The 22,993-nt window shown below is 42.1% G+C and overlaps 1 protein-coding gene across 2 annotated transcripts in view; it reads right to left on the bottom strand.

The window, feature by feature from the left end:
* Positions 1 to 6,377, bottom strand: part of LOC117458853 (rho GTPase-activating protein 26-like) — a 79,881-nt gene extending 73,504 nt beyond the window's left edge. Inside the window, exons 1-2 of one of the 2 annotated variants that reach the window (XM_034099539.2) lie at positions 5,999 to 6,377; positions 5,659 to 5,926 (exon numbers count right to left, since the gene is read on the bottom strand). In XM_034099539.2, coding sequence (XP_033955430.1) covers positions 5,659 to 5,812 — 154 coding nt within the window. In that variant the 5' untranslated portion in view covers positions 5,813 to 5,926; positions 5,999 to 6,377. Of the gene's footprint in view, positions 1 to 5,658 lie in introns of both variants that reach the window. The other variant, XM_034099540.2, reaches the window with a different exon arrangement.
* Between the last annotated feature and the right edge of the window lie 16,616 nt (positions 6,378 to 22,993).

Below are 22,993 nucleotides of genomic sequence, written 5' to 3'. Positions count from 1 at the left end.
AGTGACACCCTGTACCGCTTTTCTCTCCCCGATTATTGCTGCTCCATCCTCTCCTCCTTCCCCTTTTCTTCCCTCCACAACCCACATCGCTGTGCTCCTCTATAGGCGGGTAGAAAACAAGACCATGATAGGCTTTTGAACAGCATTGTGAAAGACAACAACACCCCCACCTCCTCTTTTTCTCTTTCTTTTGCCCCTTGGCACATACTCTTCCCTTTGCTCTGAACCTTTTTAAACCGAGGGTTCACTCCCTCCATCAGCCATAATTGAGAATTAGTTATGGTATGGTGTGGTGTGCGTTTGTGCGTGTGTGTGTGACCCTCATCTATCAGCACAGTTGACAGTTGAGCCACGGAATGACTGCTATTACCCTCCTTATTACTCATCAGCAGCACAGTGGGTGGCTGCAGGAAAACACAGACAGGAGGTAGAGAGAAGAAGATCTAGAGCGATATGGATCGGAACGGCGCACGCTCCATCTCAGGGAATTCCCACTTCTCCTTCTGAGAGACGTTTTACACAAAAGCTCTTACAGCCTGCAGCTTGTTTGTGAGGTTGCTAGGGGCCGTAAACGGTTCAATTTGAACCCAGAGTCAACGTCTGAAAACAAAGCCATTATCAAGACAGTGCTAATCGGTGGAGGGATGTTCTCAAGCAGTAACAGGCCGCACATAGCAGAGCTGCACATGCTTTAACAGTGTGTGTGCTTTCAGAGTCAAGCCTTTTAATATATGTACCGCAATGTATAGAGCAGGATAAGCAGTTTACTATGTTTTTAAATGCAGTGGTTCTTGAAGATTAATGTTGGGCTATGTTAATAAAGGTTACCGCATCAACTTTTTCTCTGGTTACAAACATTTTGATTAGTTAAATCTGGAAATTATATAGGACTAAAATAGCCCATTATTGTCCAAATTAAGAGGCAGACCCTCTCGCCAAGCCCTAGCTATGGATACATTAAAATAACGTCAAGTTTACTTTGTGTTGTATAGCTTAAATAAATCTTATCGAGTTGAAACCAAATCCAGACCTAATAAATGAGTGGGCATTGTTACCTAGGCCCATCCCCCCCTTTGCATGTCTCTATATCATGTCGGATTATCTGTCCTCCTCACATGTTAACCCTTTCTAAATTAGCATCATATATGAGAAAGTATATCTAAGGTCAGGAGACACTCACATTGCACACTGTGGGCATGCTGTGCACAAAGGGGTCACTAGACCACATTGATACTAGTTCAGGAATGTACTATATCCGTATTAACAACATCATACATGCACAATATTAAACTCCACATACAGTCCCACACAGCCAACACTAACTGGACTCTACAACCAGCTGTGTTCTCTCGTTTCAGGCCTCCGCGCTCTAAAAGCTCTTATTAATGGTGAAGAAAAAATCTATATGACAAAATGAAATGTCACGCTTTGGCTGTAACACAAGTGTGTGTGTGTGTGTGTGTGTGTGTGTGTGTGTGTGGTGTGTGTGTGTGTGTGTGTGTGTGTGTGTGTGTGTGTGTGTGTGTGTGTGTGTGTGTGTGTGTGTGTGTGTGTGTGTGTGTGTGTGTGTGTGTGTGTGTGTGTGTGTGTGTGTGTGTGTGTGTGTGTGTGTGTGTGTGTGGTGTGTGTGTGTGGTGTGTGTGTGTGTGTGTGTGTGTGTGTGTGTGTGTGTGTGTCGTGTGCAACTGTGCCTGACAATTTGATCACCAACTGTCCTAGTGGTAGAATGACTCCATCATTGCTCATTCCAGGAAGTGGTACTGTCAGTGCAGTGGGCGATGACCTCATCGTGAAAAACTATAGTGCCTGACAGCGGAGCCCTCGGACTCGAAGCTAGTAATATGCATTGAATGTGTAAAGTTACAGTTTTTAGCATTGTTTTACAACTAAAATCATGGATTGTTCAATTTATTTATAGCAGGTTAACTGCTTGACTTCTGGTTAAATTGTAAAAGGGTTTTGAAGTTGATTCTAATCCTGTTCTAAGATTGTATTTATCCGTTGTCAACTTGTCAGGGCAATAAGTTGCATTGTTTTACTGACAGCAGCATACCACAGATCTGGTAGCAAATTACTAGAAGATATTAATGTCACATTACATAGTGATGATATATAGAAAAAGAGGGAGGCATCAAAACAAAGGCACAGAATCCAGCTCAGACACATTCACAGAAGACGTGCCAAATGTTCTCCTGAGCCAAGTGATGTGAACTTTGAAGAAACTCCACTGCTCTTTACACTTTCAGCTAATAAGTTGGCAACATCATGTGTCAGTGTCACATAAACTGTCTAAACACGGTGTCTCGTTTCCCCTCACAGCACCGGGGAGATTCAAGCCTGCAATTAGGGTTTGTTTGGCTGATTGAGCCGTGTCATGTTAGAGGTGGAGCAGAGAGCCAAACTCTTCCACAGGCTCCATAATGACCAGCTAGCTCTGCCCTTAAATGACATCTGGCTAACACACATGTTTGTATGCGTGTATATGTGAGTGTGCATGCATAGCAGCTCTAGCCTGCCTGTGTGCGTGTGCACTTGTTGAATTCCTACATAACCCAAGTTGGTACCCACAAACAGGATAGGGCTGCTATACATTTGCAATAGCTGTGATCTCCGTGTGAAACTTCCTCTATTCAATAAATCACACATGAGCCTGTCAAAACATCTTTCTCAATTTAGAAGAGAAAAATAAGTGCATTCCAGACTCAATAGTATAGGTGTACATGTTTTCATTTGTGCAAAAACAAGACTTTCATATTTGTATTCACAGATCTTATTTGTTTTATAATGTACCGTTTCATCCAATCATTATGCATTATTTACAGCACAGAAGTGCCAATTCTTTATATTTGAATTCCAGTGATGCAGCTGTTTAAACAGTACCATTTATGTCGTCCCACCAGTCTATATAATCATCAGATAGAGATAGCAGCTACATAACAACAGGCTTTATTAAGTCCACACTAACACTGTAACACTATAAAACTCCTGAGTAGCAGGCTATAAATGTTTCACTTTCTCCTTCGGTGGTAACATTGATGTAGTCATTACCAAAAACACATGTGAAAGCTGTCAGGGGCTCTTGGGGCTCCTCCTCCAACAGCAATTAGTATCTCACAAAACGTGAGGGACTTCCCAGGACATTCACACATCCTCTCAATGCCTCACAGCAGAGGAGGTGTGTTGAACGATGCAGCAGGTACGATTTACAGTGCAGCTGAACAGTCCTGTTAGAAAAGACCTGTTGCAACGGAGTCATCTCATGTGCCAGCAAAGGGCAACAACACTGTGTACTACAGGTATATAAATATTAGCTGGGAACATCTGTTGATCTGCTCTTTGTTGGGCAGCACCCTGCTACAATGGCACAGAACAAGCAAATGACTCTCACTCATTGCAACCGCAGGGAATCAGGCCATGCTGTTTGATTTCTAGATCTCACCAATGGACAAAAGCAGAATTGTTGTTATAGCCACACATCAGCTGACCAAGAAGAAGTATAAAGAAGACTGAGATGGTTTCTTCTATAAAAAAAAAAGGTACAGCAGATAACACAGGGTGGATAATTCAGGCAGGCAGCAGGCTGAACTTTCCAGGATTTTACCATCCTTCTGCTGATATCTCCAGTATCAGCCGTGCAGGTACAGTGTTGACCCAACTAAACACACCTTTTACACAGTGTAATATGCAGCTGCCAGTCCTACACTACTATGAATCCAGGCAAAAACATTCTGTAAATACCGTAACAAAACCAAAGCCTAACCTAAAAGCTATACTACAGGAACCATATATATATATATTTTTTTTTTTAAAGCAATCTTTTTAGTGGCCCGAGCGGGCAAGGTGGAAAGCCACGTTATGCTCGACATTATAAATGGCCCGGAAGCACTATTTAGACACCCGGGCTATTTATAACGTCGAGCCCTGCATTGTAATTCACCATAAGCAATTGTTGACTGTAACGGCTATGCCAACCAACTGTAATTTGTAATGTATTTTTACCATACTTTGATGATCAAGTTAACGTAATGTCAAGTTTTATTTTTACAGTGTACTTATATCTGTACATTTCTTTTCAGTTTGCTTCAAGAAGTGGCTTCAGCAGACAGAGATGCAGGCCAGATTGGGAAAGGCTGGACGCAACACAACGGGAAACATTATGGACATGAACAAGGAAAAACACTTTCTTTGTTACCTTTTTCTTATCATACATGGTGTTACTGTTTTTGTTACCATTTAAATATGTAATTCTATTTATTTTCAAATCAAATGCACCTGTTTTAGATCATATATTTATTTTTGATGTGTAGGTTGATTTACAGGTTGGTTGTTATTTTTATAATTACTGTATTGTTACTGTGTATTTTATTATAATTATTAACTAGCTATTTATTCAATTAAAATACAGTTATGAACACTTTACAATGACTTTATTTTGGTAGATACCAGAATACATGACACAATGAATCTTTGTAATATATTTATGTTCTCTGGTTTAAATAATCATACCAGTATTTAAACAATGTATGCTGGTCACCTGGAATCCTGGTAAGCTTCCAGCATGGTGGCCAGCCCAGCATACCAGCATACTATGCTGGTCTATGCTGTTTTTTTTAGCTGGCCAGGATGGCTGGTGCACCAGCTAACCAAACCAGCCATCCTGGGCAGCTAAAGTGTCCAAAACCCCTCTAAACCAGCCAACCTACTGGCTGGTCAGGCTGGTCAACTTAGCAGGTCAGGCTGGTTGACCAGCTAAATTGGTCTAAGCTGTTTTTTTCAGCAGGGATAACCATTTATAACCACTTATTATACCTAAATATAACTATTTGGATTTCTATTGCTGGTACCTACACTTACATGTAGTGTCGCTTGTAGGCTACATGTCTTAACAGGTTTTCATTCACATCATTAAAAAACTAAAAAAGTAAACCTGTCGTCACCTCTTCTAATAAATTATAACAGCTCTTTTATAGTAGGTTCTGGTAGTCAAACCCCATCACAGCCTTTAACAGAGAACAAGTGTGAGTAAAACATACACTGCCGACTCCCCTATGTCCCTCTAAAAGGCCTTGTGATGTAAGTTGATGGGGAAACAAATGTGCTGACAGCTACAAGGCTCACGTCAAATTCACCCGCCGTGCCCTCCTAACTCTCACACACACACACACACACACACACACACACACACACACCACACACACACACACACACACACACACACACAACACACACAATACACACACACACACACACACACACAACACACACACACACACACACACACACACACACACACACACACACACACACACACACACACACACACACACACACATCACACACACACACACACACACACACACACACACACACACACACCACACACACACACACACACACACACACACACACACACACACACACACACACACACACACACACACACACACAACACAACACACTAAGTGTTTCATGTAATGCCAATGTAACTGAGATAAGACTTCCAGAACAATCTCTTTCCCAGACATACACCTAAAGGCATCTCAACTTTGTCAAAGCATTTGGATCGTTCCGACACAGCCACATGCACCAGAGAAGATGTGTGTCAATATGGAGAGCATTGATGAGTCTACAAACACACACATGTCAAGCTCCACTTACTTTTCAGTGCCTGGATCAGTGCCTTGCCGTCTTTTATCAGCTCCTTGATGAACTTGTTGGTCTTGTCCAGCTCCAGTTCGTGGGACTTGAGTCTCTCCCTGAACTGGGGGCTGTCCAGGTAGCAGTCACTGAACTCCAGAGCAGGTAGTCCCATCTTCTTCTCCCACCACCACCAGCCTTGACACCACCTGAACCCGGCAATAAGCTCCAAACAGGAGGAGGAGGAGGAGGAGGAGGAAACCCTGAGCTACTACAGCTGCCTCTGTTGCTGGAAATGATGGAAAATCCAATTACAGCATGTAAACAACGGGGCGGAGATGTATCCGACAGCAATGCCTACCTACATAACCTTGCTTTTTCTTGCAAAGGCAAACAGTCAACTTGCCAGAAGCAAGGGTCCTCCCTATTTCTTTCAGGGTGGCAGCAACAGCAGCAGTCCGACACGGCATCCAATTAAATGAAATCAAAAGTAGCGGAGTAAGTGTGTTACGGTGGGGTTAAAAGCACAAAAAAAGCACTTGCTCAGGTCAACCAGTGCTGCATTCCTCTCGACCAACTCATCGTGGACCGGACAGAGTCAACCCGGGGCAAGGAGGGAGGGAGGGAGACAGCAAAAAAACAAAACTAGCCTCGTAAATGCGGTGTCTTCCCTGGGCGGTTTTAAATGCACTGCTTTCTGCACAGCCCCGCTCAGCTCAGCGCTGCAGAGCGTAATCAACCTACCCGGACACGGATAATCTCCTGATTGATGCCTCTTGCGGCCAATAAAATAGCCGGATTGAAGAGATGACCCTTTAGGGGGCGGGAGTGCGGTTTGCTACTCCAAAACAGAAACAAAAAACGAGAAGAGGGCTCACTCTGATCCTACTTCTAAAAACGGCGTTCCTGGAAATAATTGGGGCTGCTGCAGACCATCAATGCATTCTTCAAATGTGTTTATCTTCTTTTTCCAAAGGGTTCTCCAAATATGAAACTATATTAATTGTATTTTGCCCTACATGTAAGCACTTCGATGTTTGTATGTATATTTTCATTACATCTACAAACATTTATAACCACAAAGCTCTGTGTGAGTGTGTACTTAAAGGTACAGTGCTTTGTACAAGCTAAATTATAACATTGGCATGATTAAGCCATGTGCAATGAAAGAAAGAAAGGGGGCAATCAAAATCAGATGCAATTATTATCTTGGTACAATGAATCTGACAAGGGGTGGTTATGTGATAAATTACCCGCTGAGCCAACAGGGGCCTAAATAAATTAGAGGACAAATTGGAATTAATATTTTGCAGCCTATTGTGTCACAAAATATATAGTGCACATGGTAAGTGCATTCAGGTTGTCCTATGCAAATTGAAAATTCATGATTAATAATAATGGCAAAGTGTTTGCATTCAGGAGGTCACCTGCCATGTTTGACATGGTCCTAGACCATTGAAAAACCAGCACAAGAATCAGCACCCCATACACAACCTTTAGCAATGTTAGCCCTTCTCACACAATTAGTTTGGATGCATACAAGCATATGGCATTTACATGTTAATTGATAAATGTAATCTGAGAAGATCTGAGTGAAACAAGGAAGACAATTGGACTGCGTACAACAGTAAAGGACGAAACATAACCATTAACATTTGAAGATGGTGATCAACAGTCAATGGCAGCACAATTAGAAATTACAGTCATAATGCATGCAAGGCTTTTGAGTAGTACATCGCCCCATCAATACACAATCTTTGCATGCATCGCGCCGGGAGCCTGGTTAGTGGGAGGAGACGCTGATGTCAATTTTAGCCAAAACGTGGATTTCTTGCCAGCAAAAAATCTGCCTTGGATTAAAGCCGATGTCACTCTCTGACGCCCTCTCTTGGCGTAAAGCTGCACTGCAACATGTTCCTAGTTGGTTTGTCCAACATTTATGGACTTTTTTCACTTTGAAATAAGTAGGGTTGATATTTTAATTAAGAAAAAACGATGAAGAAATCCTAAATCATCTTATTTTCCCTCTATATGTCAATATCTCCTAAAGGACAAACGTTAGTTTACAGGAACGACTAATGTAACCTTTTAGGACAAATAGTTTGCAATCCCACTAAATCCAATAAAAGTAACTTGTGTTGTATTGTCTTTATATCCTCCTGGGACCCAAAGAAAAAAAGAGTTTTCCAATTTCCTTTTTTTTTTGTGATTTCCTACCTATTTAGGGTTAAAAAAACATCTTGCAATATAGACTTTTTACATTTTATTTTATTTTTAAATGTTACAGTATGTCCACTGTAGAGGACGTCTGGACCATTTTAGTTTGAAAAGACAGCCCAAATTAACAGATAGACTATGCAACGTATTATGGTTATAGAGTGATATTAATAAAAGAATACATTCACCTTTATTTAAAACATAAATAAGTAATTGATCTGAACACTGTTTATTTGCTCACTAAAAAACTAGTCTGGTTTTTGGTGAGTCCTTCCAGATCTTCAAAGACTTTGTAGTCAATGTACTGGGAAAAGTAATCGACTCCAGTCGGCACGGGCTGTGTAGGGTCATCTTGACTAGTTTGTATGGATGTGGTCTCCATTTCACCATGCTCATAGAAACAAAGCTTGCATTCCAATTCTTATTTTTCATGGCTCCACTTAAAATAAAAACAACAATAAGACATACGTGCTACTCTTGGCCCACAGGGGGCCATGTCTTTCCAGCTCATCCCTATCTGTCTCTATGTATCTATCTGTGCGCTCATGGAGCCTCCTGCATCTTTCCCCCCCTTCCTCTTGACCCTCTTCTATCCCAGGTGTGAAAGCCTCATCTCTCTCATCATCTGAGAGCTCAACATCTGAATCTCCCCTGAACTATCTGGTACAGAAAATGTCTTGTTTCAGTTCCGTCTCCTGCAACATATTGAGTCATTAAGTCCATGAAGATGGTCCTGACGTCCTCTAGAATGGACATTTATAAAAGATCTGTTATTTGAAAAATTGAATTATTTAATTGCTTTTATAACTAATTATATAGTTCCTCACATGTTAATAATCAAGAACATATGTGATTTTCATGGTAACAATTGCAATTATTCAACAATATTTGACTTCTCCTCCTGCTTCTATAACATTTTGTTTTTGGTATGTCAGCCATTTTGGATGAAAAGAAAGAGGAACTTCCCAGCATGCAATTTTAACCAATGACATATCACTGGAAAGACCAGGATGTCCCCTGTACAGCACATCAGAGATTGATAGAGTAGCTCAAAACAGTCAAAGGAGACGCATGTTCACAAAATGTTCACTACAGTGGACATTTTCAATGGGCTGGGTCCCAGGAATGTTCTTGGTTGCTGCAACAGCTGCCTTACTTTACAAAATTACTTACCTTACTTTACACCTTTTTTGTTTTGTTTTTAAATTACATGTTTATTGACAATGTACAGTGTGTGTTTTGTGGTTATTGTGTTAAAACAGCTCAGATTTAGCTGTGCTACTTCCTGCCAAAGCCAGCATGCCTGGTGCATTTCTCCATCTGTCACTGTGTGGTGATAGCCATTTACAAGAAGTCATGGCCTGTTGTTGTTTTCAATGAAGATGCCTGGAAGCTAGATCAAAAGCCAGAATGAACCAGTTTATAGTCATGTATTGTAAAAGAATATACCCACTATCAAAAAGTGACAGTTGATCACAGTTGAGCAAAAAAATAAATGAATCAATCAGTTAAGCCCACAACTTTATAATCATTCATTCAAAACGGAATAGAAATGTCCCCTTGCCATATTGAAATAACATAACCTGTATGTATTTAAAAAAGCCATATTTTCAACAAATACATTTGTTATCGATGCTTTAAATAACATGTCATATTAATGTTTAGCCAACACTCATTTACTGTAGTGGATCTACATTACGGGAAATCATGATAATAGGGTAATCTAATGTTCACAAATAGACTTCTCAATGAAAATGACTTGATTAAAAAAAGAATTTCCATTCAGTATCGCTGAATGAATTTAAAGATGGTGTGTCTTTAATCAATAACTGTTAACATGCTTTATGGCCATCAAGATGCTGTTAATTCGATTGTTCTTGTCCTTTTTAAATGATATCCTCTCCCACAGAAAGCTTCCTGTTCAGAGAACAATAACCAAATTATGGCAGCTAAAAATATGTTTGCACATTTTCATTTCCTCTTTAGAAACATGAAGCAAATTACAGTTGACAAGCCCATCAAAACGTTGATATCCTTCCATTTAAGTCACCTTAAAGTTAGGGGAAATGCCCACATTATAAACCATCTCACATTTACTATATATCAAGCTATATTCTGTGTATGTTAAAAGTACTGTATACTCAAGCCAACATTATGTCCTCCTCATATTCTCGTTTCATTCACCTATACTTCTACATCGCTCACATCCAGTATTTCATTACTCCCCCCCTTTTCCTCCCAAAGGATGAAAGTGAGGTCAGAGTGAGACCCCACTTGTTTCAAATTCTCAGCCAGAAGTGCTTCCTCTGCAGTGAGTCAGAGGATGTCCTTCTACCCAAAGACGGCCAGAGTCAATTAGCGTTGATAAAAACAGGACACTGCTACTATAATATGTACAGTCATTGCAGAGGCAATTTGTTTCCAGATATACAGAGTGCATGTTGAGAGATCCACAGAATCCCAAATTAAATTCCTTGTGTGAGTCCAACTGACTTGGCAAGTGAAGCTGATTCTGGTCAATATAAAAAGCTTCACATTTGATTATGCGTATTGTAATAAACATTATTAGTTATTAAAGTGTGCTTTTTATTTATTTATTTGAAGGAGTCTTACTATTGTATACCCAGGCTAAGTAATGATATGCAATCATACTGACAATGTTTTCCGCAACAACATGGTTTCAAAGATCAAGGTAACATTCTTGCTTTTAAAGTATTCTGGCCTGTGGCAATGAGGTACACATGATAAAAAAAATTAAGAGCTGTAACACTCCAAGGTTACTTTTCAGACATCTGACTTTAGTGAAGACTTAAGTCATATAGAGACATGAAGTCACCTCAACATATGCTAGGCGTTCTCTAGCCCATTGTATGTGAAACAGAAGTGGTGCATATTAATAGTTTAAGGAACATGTACAGCTTTACAATATTAAGTACTTCGAATATTTACTAATTGTATGTTACTTCATGATATACAACTAAAACGGAATGACAGAACAACCCAAAATAAAAATCACATCAGACAATATAACCCCTCCCTTCATTTCAACTTATCCAATAAAGATAACTGCAAAGCACAGTGATATCTCTCTGTGGCATATTGGTGACTTGGGGCCATGCAGGAAAGATAATATCCAAACACACCTCCACACATGCTGCCCATTCAACAGCTAACATGTTGTATCATTTGGATAATGTGATGCTATGTCACCATCGTGCGGAGAAAAAGCAATGTCTACAAGTTATGATTATTAGAACTAAAGTGTCAGTGTCTGTGTATACAGCAAACTGTAAGTGTTTTGTTCACTTACAAGTTGTGGGGGTGTTTCACAATTCAAATAACAATAGAGTGATGTTGTTACATATTGTGCAAAGGAAACTTTAAACAGATTTGTGTATTGTGATAGTTGACTTATTCTGCCATCTCCTGGTATTCAGAGGTAAAGCAGCTATTTCCAAAAGAAGCTCGTAGCTAAACAGGTGAGAGAAAGTAGGTCAAGCATTTATTTTTGGCAGTAAAGTCACTCTATAATTCCTGCACATTGTAAGTATTACGCATCTTACAATTTAGAAACTATGAGCTGTTTTAAAATGCAGATGTACTATATGGAATGAATTATACAGAGAGAAGAGCTTGAAGTATCCATTTGAGATAGAGGCGAAGCAACCACTATGAATAATTCCCAGAGCCACTGCTGTTAAGTGTCAAGAAAATGCCAGATGCATTGAAAAAACTGTTTATGACCCCTTTTAGATGTTACATGTTTTAATCAACCTGATCTCACCAGAATGCGTGACTCCACCACGACTCCTTAACACCGCATTGCGTGGTGGTGTCACGAACTTTGTTACATTTACGTGTCGGCACCACGCAAACAACCCCAATGTAAAGTGAATGAGGCTCCTTTGTCGTGGTGCACACACACATTTATACAACGTCCCGCAGTGAGCTTTTATTCTATACAACGTTTTTAAAATCTACTTTATAGCTTGTAGTAACTCACGAGAGGCTTCTTTTATTTTATTTGTATTCATAATAATTTTAATTTTTCGACAATTTTTGTTCTCAAAAAACAGTGCATTGTGTGTAATACAACTGTGATTTGTATTAAATTAGTTTGTTTTTAAGGAAGGCCAGAGCTTCAGCTGTGTCAAATAGATTGTTCCCTTTAGTTAACGTTTTTTAAAAGAACATTATATTCCGGTTTGATCATGTCCCCTTTATTGTATTACGGAGAGCAATGTGAGCATCCATTCCCATTGGATAACGCAGGATTTTACACCCGGGAGTAAGTATTCTCTGTCGATTGATTTTACAGTGCTATCTGCACTACTCATCAACTAAAAAACACCAGATTATCCTTGTTGATTACACAACATTGATTGGTTTAAGTTGTGTACTGTGGTGACCACCTATTTAACCACTGGGACATAATTCAAACTTGGAACTACAGTTGCGGTTATTGTTCCCACACGGACATGTTATGGGTTACCTATAAATAGGTGTGCCCTCTTGGCTCCCTCTCTGGTCGACCCGGGCTGCGACCCGACAACATGTCCTTTGCAGCTTGTAAATAAATTGCTATTCTTGCACCTTCCTTGCACCGCCTCTGACTCCATATCTCTCGGCACTACACTGGTGACCCCGACAAGTCTCGAGAAGTTTCCGGGACGGACCCGAACACGGCAAAAGGAACTCATGTTTCTTTCTCGAAATGCCGGGGATTTTTGGAATCGTCCGTGGCTGCCACCGGCACGCGGACTGAGGCTCGGTGCGCGCCCCGCAGAAGAGCTGGGGACGTTGCTCGCCGTTCCCGCATCGGCTTTCCAACCAGCAGGAGGACGATGCACGACCTGCTCGACCAGCAACCCGATTGCTACCTCGTGGGCTTGTTTCTTCGGGGCGTGCGGCTGCACGTCTTGGCTGCGCTAGCTGACGATGACTAGCGGCTAACCACGAGGGGCTAACGACAGCTAGCAGCTGCCCATGGCTGCCACCTAGTGGCTAACGGCTAGCTGTTAACGGCTGTCGACATATTTCTGTTAACATCTGACTGTTGACAATTCTTTCCGGTGCCGGAGAGGAGGTTCGACCAGCCGGTTGACCTCATGTGGACACTCTCATCTTTTTCACCACCTCGACGGCGGTTCCAGACGCCACTCACGGTATCATCGACACCTGGGTGGTGCACTCCTGGACCCCGTCTCGACTCAACGGTTTTGGACGTCGCCCATGCTGCCATCGGCCCGTGGGTGGCGCGCTCCGGAGCCTGTCTGGCCTCTCCTGCCTTCCGGGGATATCCAGACGCCACTCACGTTCATCGACGCCTGGGTTGCGCACTCCTGGACCCCCTCTCGCCTCGACAGTTCCGGACGTCGCCCATGCTCCATCGGCCCATGGGTGGCGCGCTCCGGGACCCTGTCTGGCCTCTCCTGCTTCCCGGGGATACCTCGACACCTGCCGAGGACTTCGTGCCCGCCGCCGTTGCACGTCTGCCTGCGGCCGGGTTGTGCTCCTTCCTCCCGGGGGGGACTGCTCCTCTCTTCCGGGGATACCTCGACGCCTGCCGAGGACTTCATGCCCGCCGCCGTTGTGCGTCTGCCTGCGGCCGGGTTGCCCTCTTTCCTGCTGGGTTCTCCGCAACACCTAGTGCGGCCTCCTTACGACGGCCCGCCCCCAGTGTGGGTGCCCTCGCCCTCGTTAGGGCCCCTGCCCTCTCCTGCGGCCCCCTTTCATGGCCCGTTCCATGGCCCGTTCCATGGCCCGTTCCATGGCCCGGTCCTCACCTGCGGCCCCACCCTCCTCGGCCCTTGTGGTGCTTCCTCCACGGACGTGGGGATATATTTTTTTGCCATGTTTGAATTCTGGAGGGGCTTGTGTGGTGACCACCTATTTAACCACTGGGACATAATTCAAACTTGGAACTACAGTTGCGGTTATTGTTCCCACACGGACATGTTATGGGTTACCTATAAATAGGTGTGCCCTCTTGGCTCTCTCTCTGGTCGACCCGGGCTGCGACCCGACAACATGTCCTTTGCAGCTTGTAAATAAATTGCTATTCTTGCACCTTCCTTGCACCGCCTCTGACTCCATATCTCTCGGCACTACAGTACAATGCTTTTGTAATTTTCCCCTTCGATTCGGAGAAACAAACATTTGTTCAGTTTAGGATGGCCGAAGACACTACACTACCCAGAATCCTCAGCTATCGTTTGGGACTACACCATGTGCTTTACTTGACAATGTTGAAGTTTACGCTGAGCGACAAACAGCATTTTGAAATGGAATGAAACCCATCGACGGCACGCTATTCAAAACAGGAATCGAACGTCTCCTACCCCCCCCCCCCCCTCCCCCCTTAGGTCACAGGCTCCTCCAACAGTGCAACACAATAAAACAGATAAACAGAAAAAATAGTGCAAGTCAATACAAACAGAAAAATAGTAAAAAGTGAAATAGTGCAATAAGAGTCTATACAAGTGATTGGAATATGATATATTAGACAAATCATTTCTAAGTAGCAGCCAGATGAATGTTATGGATGTTATTTCAAAGTGCAGGTTAGTCTTATGGCCTGTGGGATGAAGCTGTCCCTGAGTCTAGTGGTTTTGGTCCGGATGTAAGATAAGATAAGATAAGATGGTACTTTATTGATCCCAATTTGGGACATTGTTTTTGTTGCAGCAGCATAAAAGACAAGGCATTTTACAATAAAACAAAACCACAAATAAACAAGAATAGAAAGAAAAGAAAAGAAAATAGAAAATATATACGTGTTGAAATAGAAAATATACATGTAGATATTATATATGCAAATATACATATTCAAAAATATATGACAATGGAATATGGAATATCAAATATTGAACAGATTATATATGTGTACAATGTACAGCGAGGTTGTATTAGAGAAACTATGGAGCAGAGAGTTCTCTTCCAGCCAGAGGTGATTTATTGTACAGAGTTATTGCAGTGGGCAGGATTGTGTTCCTGTATCGGTCCTTGTGACAGCGGAGCTGCAGCAGTCCGTTGGAGAAGGAGTTCCGTTGTCTGTCCAGCTGCAGGTGGAGAGGATGGGTGGGTTATCCATCATGGACAACAGCCTGTTCAGTGTCCTCCTCTCCACCACAGCTTCAAAGGGGTCCAGCTTGATGCCGATGACAGACCCAGCTTTCCGGATCACTTTATTGATCCTGCTGGTGTCACCGGCTCTGATGCTGCCCCCCCCCCAGCAGACCGCAGCAAAGAAGAGTGCACTGGCCACAACAGACTAGAAGATCTCCAGCATCTTGCTGCACACGTGGAAGGATCTCAGCTTCCTCAGAAAATAGAGTCTGCTCATCCCCTTCTTGTACACAGCTTCAGTGTTGATCCTCCAGTTCAGCCCATAAGTGCACTCCCAGGTACTGTAGTCCTCCACAACAGCCACATCCTCTCCTAGAATGCGGCTGTTGTGCCAGATGGCAGCAGACAGAACAGTTTGTGGCTGGGGTGAGGGGAGTCTTTTATAATCCTGAGGGCTTTCTTTAAGGTTAACCAGGTATTTTCACTCCACAACATTTATTTTAGTTACTTTACAGATTCTGATTAATGATGTGAAATATAAACAACCCTTAAAGCAGACTTTAGTTACACCTGAGTAAAATTCAGGGAAGGTGATTGTCAAGTGCCAACAATCAGGAGAGATATTTGATTGTAGGACTGGCTTATCTAAAGGCAGTTGAGTAGCACTTGAAATGTTTTGGCTCTATGAAACCTGATGTACTTTATGATTCTGTTTTCTTCAAGCTTGTATTTTGTTGGTCGAACGCACTTATTGTAAGTCGCTTTGGATAAAAGCATCAGCTAAATGCAATGTAATGTAATGTAATGATTGTTGGTGCTTGAGAAGACTAAATATGTATCTGCAGATCCCTATAAAGTATATACATTACTCGTTATTCTCTACAAATAGTTAATTAAAAACTGTATATAATTGTTATTTTGGACATCCCTTTTCAAGATTTCAATATTACTCTAAACGTGTAATAACGTGCTTTAACCAGTAGGTGGTTTGGGTTAAAAATCTGTCAAGTTTACAGTGTTAACAAAATAAAATATACTGCTGTTTCTGGTTTAGTTTACGACGGATATATTTAGTTATTGTTTTGATATTTGTAACACAAAAGCGATGGAAAAACCCCACAGCAACACAGAAAAGATGGTCTTAACATGAGTAGTTAATAAAAAACAATAATATCAAAACAAATTATTACTACTAACTTTATTGTGAAATTAAAACAGAACGGTAAAAGAATAGTTTCCGGTCTATTCTGAGCCAGATCTCTGTAGATAAATACAAATACAGAACTACGACAGATGTGTAATATTTAATGCAGCCAAACCATTTATTACAATGCATTCATGTGATGACTTTCAAAGAGTAAAGCAAGCACTGCTGAATAAAGTATGATTTATCTTTCACGAAAAGTTTTTTTTCATATGGAATGCAGTCAACCAATCACAGAGCTTGAGGCAACGCAGACAATAGCTGAGGATTCTGGGTAGTGTAGTGTCTTCGGCCATCCTAAACTGAACAAATATTTGTTTCTCCGAATCGAAGGGGAAAATTACAAAAGCATTGTACACAATTTAAACCAACCAATGTTGTGTAATCAACAAGGATAATCTGGTGTTTTTGAGTTGATGAGTAATGCAGATAGCACTGTAAAATCAATCGACAGTAAAGAGTATACTTACTTCCGGGTGTAAAATCCTGCGTTATCCAATGGGAATGGATGCTCACATTGCTGTCCGTAATACAATAAAGGGGACATTATCAAATCAGAATATAATGTTCTTTTAAAAAACGTTAACTGAAGGGAACAATCTATTTGACACAGCTGAAGCTCTGGCCTTCCTTAAAAACTAACTAATTTAATAAAATCACAGTTGTATTACACACAATGCACTGTTTTTTGAGACCAAAAATTCGTAACTAATGCACCATAATACATTCTGACGAAAAAATAAAAATAGTTATGAATACAAATAAAATAAAAGAAGCCTCCCGTGAGTTTCTACAAGCTATAAAGTAGATTTTAAAAACGTTTTATAGAATAAAAGCTCACTGCAGGACGTTGTAGAAATGCGTGTGTGCACCACGACAAAAGAACCTCATTCACTTTACATTGGGGTTGTTTGTGTGGTGCCGACACGTAATTGTAACAAAGTTCGTGACACCACCACGCAATGCGGTGTTAAGGAGTCGTGGTGGAGTCACGCATTCTGGTGAGATCAGGTTGGTTAAAAACAAACCACAAACAGCACCACACACTCAGATGGCCATATTATCTATAATGGCTGATGTCAAACTAAAAGGTTTCATCAAGCTGTAAAACTAAAAAGAATGTCTTGAAAATATTACATCATAAATAATAAGGAAGTGTTTCCAGAGCGCAAAGTCGTTGAAAAACATTATGCCAAGAGCTCCTGTTATTTATTTTGGTTTCACGGCTTTCATGTCTATTGGCTTCTTAAAAACAGCGGGGATCAGCTGTTGAACTGCTGTTGTCTTTTGCCGGGCTCCGGTGATTGGCAAATCTGGGTGATGCCTTCTGATATGATTTAGCATGTTTGGCGTGTGTTACCATTAGCATACCGCACCGCTATCGAACAACGCCGACACACCGTCCTCTTCCGATCCACCACTCGCACACTTCATCATTATTGTAGTGCACAGGGAACCCGAAATGTTCCCACACAGCTGATTTAAAAGAAGCAGGTGGGTTCTAGCTCCTGTGTGTTATCTGAAATCGCCATACTAACTTTTCTTCTTCTTGTATTTAGTTCGTTTTGTTGTTGTTTCTTCTTGTTCTTCATTTGTTGTTTAAGGGCGGCTGGCAAACAGCTTTTAGGCGCAATACCGCCCCCTGGATTATATATAGTGTAGTGCAGGCATCCTCAAAGTCCGGACTCCGGTCCGGATCCGGACCGAACCACAACTGTCTCTGGACTCTGAGCGAATTATACTTTTCATATATATTATCTGTGTTATCTGCGAGACATCGCCACAACTCAGTGAGTCAAAATGATCCGCTATGTCCATAGACTGCAAACAGCGCTCTGCATGTCCTGTTCCACTGTCTGTGTGTGTCTGTCAACGCATTGGTCCAATCACATTCAGCATCCCGTCAGCGTTTTTTCCCCCCAAACAATCTGCGAATCAGAGGCACAGTAGGGCGGGTCTTCGCGTAATGCGGGTGGGAAAAACGTGTGTCTCGTCTCTTTCAGAGCGAGAGTTTAAAAAAAATAATTAAGAGCGAGAGTTAACAGCTCATCTAGTTCCATCTGTACTGTAGCTAGTAGCCTAGTTTCACCTACCGGGGTACCCAGCTGCCCAGCTGCCACCCCAGTTGGCAGCTTTGTTTTGAAAGAAAAGTTGTGGCTCATCGGACATTTATGAGAGAAAGTCTCTAAAAAACTGAGGGTTAGGCTAGGTTTCTTTTTCAGAAACAAGTCCTGTTTCTCGCTTGAGGCCAGGAAAAGGCTAGTCACTGTGACCTTTTTACCTGTGCTGGACCAGGGCCGTATTCATGGAGTCTACATTGGGGGGGACCAAAAATTCAATAAAAATTTGAATACTAATTTCCTGCCATTCTAAAGGAAAATACATAAAAAATCACTAACACATTGGATACTTTAAAACCTGTTAAACCCCATGCCCCTGCCCGTGGGGGCAAAACACAACAATAGTCACGAAACTGTGTCTCAGGCATGGGTGTAGGAAGCATCCTCAATGTGGGTGGGACAATTTGACGGGGGGTGTGGGCGGGGGGGGGGAACCTAACCTCCTCTAGGGGGGTCTGGGGGCATGCTCCCCAGACCCCCTGGGAATGTCATTTTCAAACCTGAGACCTGAAAAACAGGCTTGGGGCTTAACTGGTTAAAATGTTTTACCATAATGTCTAATTGTGCATTGTATTACATCGCCCTATTTTATCTAGTTTAGCTTTTCTTGTTTTGTTGTTTGTAATGGCAGAGATTAGGGATGAATAAAGTACAACTATAACCATAATCACATTAAAGCATTTCAATCCATAGAAAGGTCTGTGCCACGCAATCTCAATAGAAACAGGAACACTTTATTGCCCTTTTGTTTTACAGCCACGACTCGCACTAGCTGCTTGCCGCTCATTCAAAATCAAAAAGACCCCCATCTTCCTCCCAGACACCCGCCCAAAAAGCCCAACCCTCAAGTAAAGGACCCAAAAGCCTTTTTGCGCTTATCGTTGGCACTGATAAAAGACTGGCATATTCCTTCAAGGTCCAGTCTGTCCAGTTTCTTCTGGTGCACATGACATATGGCCACATTATTCAGCCTTGTTTGACTCATCGATGATCTAAGCCATGTCTTAAGCCTCCTCAGGGCACTAAAACTCCTCTCAGCCTCTGCAGAAGAGGCAGGGACGACCAACAGAAGCCTTACTAAAGCTTCCACCTGACCGAAGAGACCTCTCACCTCTGGCCACCATTTCCCGAATAATGCTAGCAACATCTGAGCTTGTTTCATAGGTGTAATTAGCCTCAAACATGGCCAGCTGCACCTGCAGTAGTCTTGAATTCAATTCAGGATACTCTTCTACCACCTTGTCCATGTCTCCGTGTAGCAGCACATTTTCAAGCTGCTGCAGTTTGTGGAATCCAGCTTGTTCAAACCTCTCTATGAATTGAGTATTCACTGTGTCCAAGGCATTGTAGAATTGGACTCTGTACAAGGACTAGGCATCGGGATGGATATGGGCTGCAGCCTGACCCGTGTAACGCTTTGTAGGTTTGCGGACATGAGGGATCTGAATTGGTTGTAGGTCCAACTTTGTTGACACAGCAGTTGCTTTCGAGAACAATACATCAAAATGCTCCTCCGTTCGTTTGACCTGCATGCTTGTTTTGACATGGTCTACAGCCTCCAACATGCCTGAAACGGTCTGTTTCCTAAGCTGCAGGGAGGTGTTCAGGCACTCCAAATCCCCATCAGGTCTTCAGCCATTAAAAGGCCGAGCACAGTGTTCCCTTTAAGAAATGTTCCATGAAGACCATTGGCCTTGGCTGAAGTTTCAGGTGAGCTGCATGATGCCATTTCTTCAAGGGCCATCAGCACTGACTCATACTGCTTGAGAACTGAGCGGATGGCAGGGGTACGTACAGTCCACCTGGTGGGACAGAGAGGCTTCAATGAGGTGAAAGTTGAACCATGCTCTGATTTTGCGATATTCTGGAAAATCAACATGAACTTGCCAGATTGATTAAAGAAGCCCCCCCAATTCATGGACCAGACCCATTGCATCTCTTACTAGTGGAGAGGCTCCACAGGCAGCCTGTGTAATTAAGTTCACGCAGTGGGGACCACAGTGACAATACACAGCCAGCGGTTGTTCTTTCCTTAAAATGGCTTGCACTCCCTGCAATCGTCCAGCCATGTTTGCGGCACCATCATAAGTTTGTCCTCGGAGTTGAGACAGAGGAAGCTGTAGGCGCGTCATCACATCACATGCCATCTTGGCTATATTTTGCCCTGTTGTTGAGGACACTTGGTAGATTCCCAGGAATTCTTCCTTTGGTTGTAGATCTGCATCTACAGAGCGCACACATATTGACTCCTGCTCAACTCCTGATATATCTTGGGTGCCATCAATGATAATTGCGAACTGGACCACTGGCATTGATGTTATTTCCGACACAATTTCTTTGACGATTGTATTGGCCATCACCTTCAACAGTTCGTTCTGCAATTCCGGACTGGTGAAATCGAGGGGACCTTTTAGCCAGGAGGTCAGCTCTGCATCGCCCGTTGCCTTGTACTTTAGAAGCTGGCTTAGATTCCCACTCTCCTTCTGATCGCCTCGAAAAGCCAGACCTTGCCGCGCCAAGTACCTCACACCCTCAACAATCTTCATCAGATTTCTTCTTGCTTGTTGCTGCCGTCTTTCAAGCTCACGTGAAAGTTGCACATTAACAGGCTCTGGCTCCTGAATCCTAGTCATCACAGCTAATTTGTGACACTGGCTGTGTTTATGCACACTACATTTCTCCAGTGCCTTCTTCCAATTGTTAAAACCAGTCTTGACAAACACTGAATCTGCTTTTGACGCAAGCTTAGACTTTTGTGCTGCAAGTATTTAGCACAATAGAAACAGAGGACCCCTTTTACAGAGGGGCTGTAATGGAGCCATGTATGATCTTCAAACCACTTCTCCTGAAAGTAGAGTATTCTATTTGATAGGGTTTGACTGGGTATGACTTTCACATTTGGATGATTTGGGCAAAGTCCAAGCTCCTCCCCTTCCTTTCCTGTACCTTCATTTTCGCCTGCCTGGCTGCTCTCTCTCTCATGTCAAACTCACTCTCCCTGCTTGATGGTGGTATATCTGAAATACATATGAGGATGATCTCATCTTAAATTAACATTAACATTAGACTGCTATGTTGTCATTATTCTGTCTTAACCATCAATATAGCTCCTTTCTGACTTACCTCCATGTCACCAGCGCACACTCTCCCTGTCTGGTCGCCATGCTCACATTCTCTCTCTCCCTCTCTCTCTTACTCTGAACACACCAGAGTGAACATGGAAGAAATATTATCAGTAAACAGCTATCTGACTGGAAACAATACTCACTTTCTCACTGCTCTAACTTACTTTTTTTTCTTTTCTGAGGCTGCCCAAAAAAACTGTCTAATGTCACTGCCCACCCTTCCTCTTGCTCATGCCTTACAGCTTGACCTCGGCGTTCTGCAGTTGCTGATGTGATGAATACGGGTTCAGCAGCGCTGGATATAAGATCATTAAACATGTTTATTAGCAATTCTGAGCGTTCTAAACCCCAGCACAAGCTATGATGCACACTGCAACCTCCTGCGTGTGAGTATCTTTTAAATGCTTCTGACGATTATGAAATACTATTTCATAATAATTGTAGAATATTTATTATTTAATAATTCTGGCACCTTTGGAATTCCATAGGAGTTCACAGTTTTAAATCTTTCCACACCCTACAAATTACAAATAAAATAGAAATAATCCACATGAATAAATATCTATTGGATTACATCCAAACGACCACCGTCATTTTCCACATAGCTGACACTAGCCCGCCAAACCCTGGCTAACAACTGAAACCAGCTAGCCCACAGCTAGTTAGCTACTATTCCTGAAAAGTTCGGTTTTAACATCAGAACTACAAGTTACTTACACAAAGAAGCTAAACGGAGGGTTTCATTAACATTACCATTACGAAATAAATAATATAGATTACTTTAGGGCTAACTAGAAAAGATACCAGAACTGATGGAGGGCAAATTAAAACATGACTGACCTGCTTGGAGCATCAAGCTAACTGAAGGTGGACACAGACGTGCAACAGGGAAATACACCCCCGGGTACAAAATAAGGAACCCAATTTACATATGAAAAGAAATATCATTTTGGTTGAAGTTCACAATAACCAGAATATATAGATTTTCACGTATACAAATAACCAAAATAAAGAAGTTATAGAATAGCAATTTTATTTTAATTTTAAAAATCAAAAAATGTAAACTTTTTTTTTTTGTTGCTATTTATTGGGGGGGACATTTGGAGTGTATCTGAATATTGGGGGAGATGTCCCCCCCCAATGTATATGGTGAATACGGCCCTGTGCTGGACTATGGTGATTTGTTGTATATGAATGCACCTGCCAATTACCTGAGCAAATTGGATGCTGCGTATCACAGTGCTCTGAGATTTGTCACAAATTGTAAAGCGCTTACACATCACTGTACACTGTATACCAAGGCAGGTTTACCATCACTCTCTGTACGGAGGCTCAGTCATTGGTACACGTTTATCTATAAAGCTTTGTTGGGTAAACTCCCGTATTATATCTGCTCTCTGATAACACAGAGAGTTGCAAGCAGCTATTGTCTGAGGTCACATGATGTAGTCTTGTTAGATGTGCCAAGAGCAAGGACTGTCTTAGGTAAGAGAGCTTTTATGTGCGCAGCTCCACCTGCTTGGAACAATCTTCAGCAAGAATTGAAACTGAGCAATCTCATTCCTCTGCATGTTTTTAAAGCTAGGCTAAATGAAATGCTTGCTGATACAATGGGCACTTGT

Source organism: Pseudochaenichthys georgianus, chromosome 14, assembly GCF_902827115.2.
Source record: "Pseudochaenichthys georgianus chromosome 14, fPseGeo1.2, whole genome shotgun sequence".
Taxonomy (NCBI): Eukaryota; Metazoa; Chordata; class Actinopteri; order Perciformes; family Channichthyidae; genus Pseudochaenichthys; species Pseudochaenichthys georgianus.
This window is presented reverse-complemented; position numbering and strand designations above follow the sequence as displayed.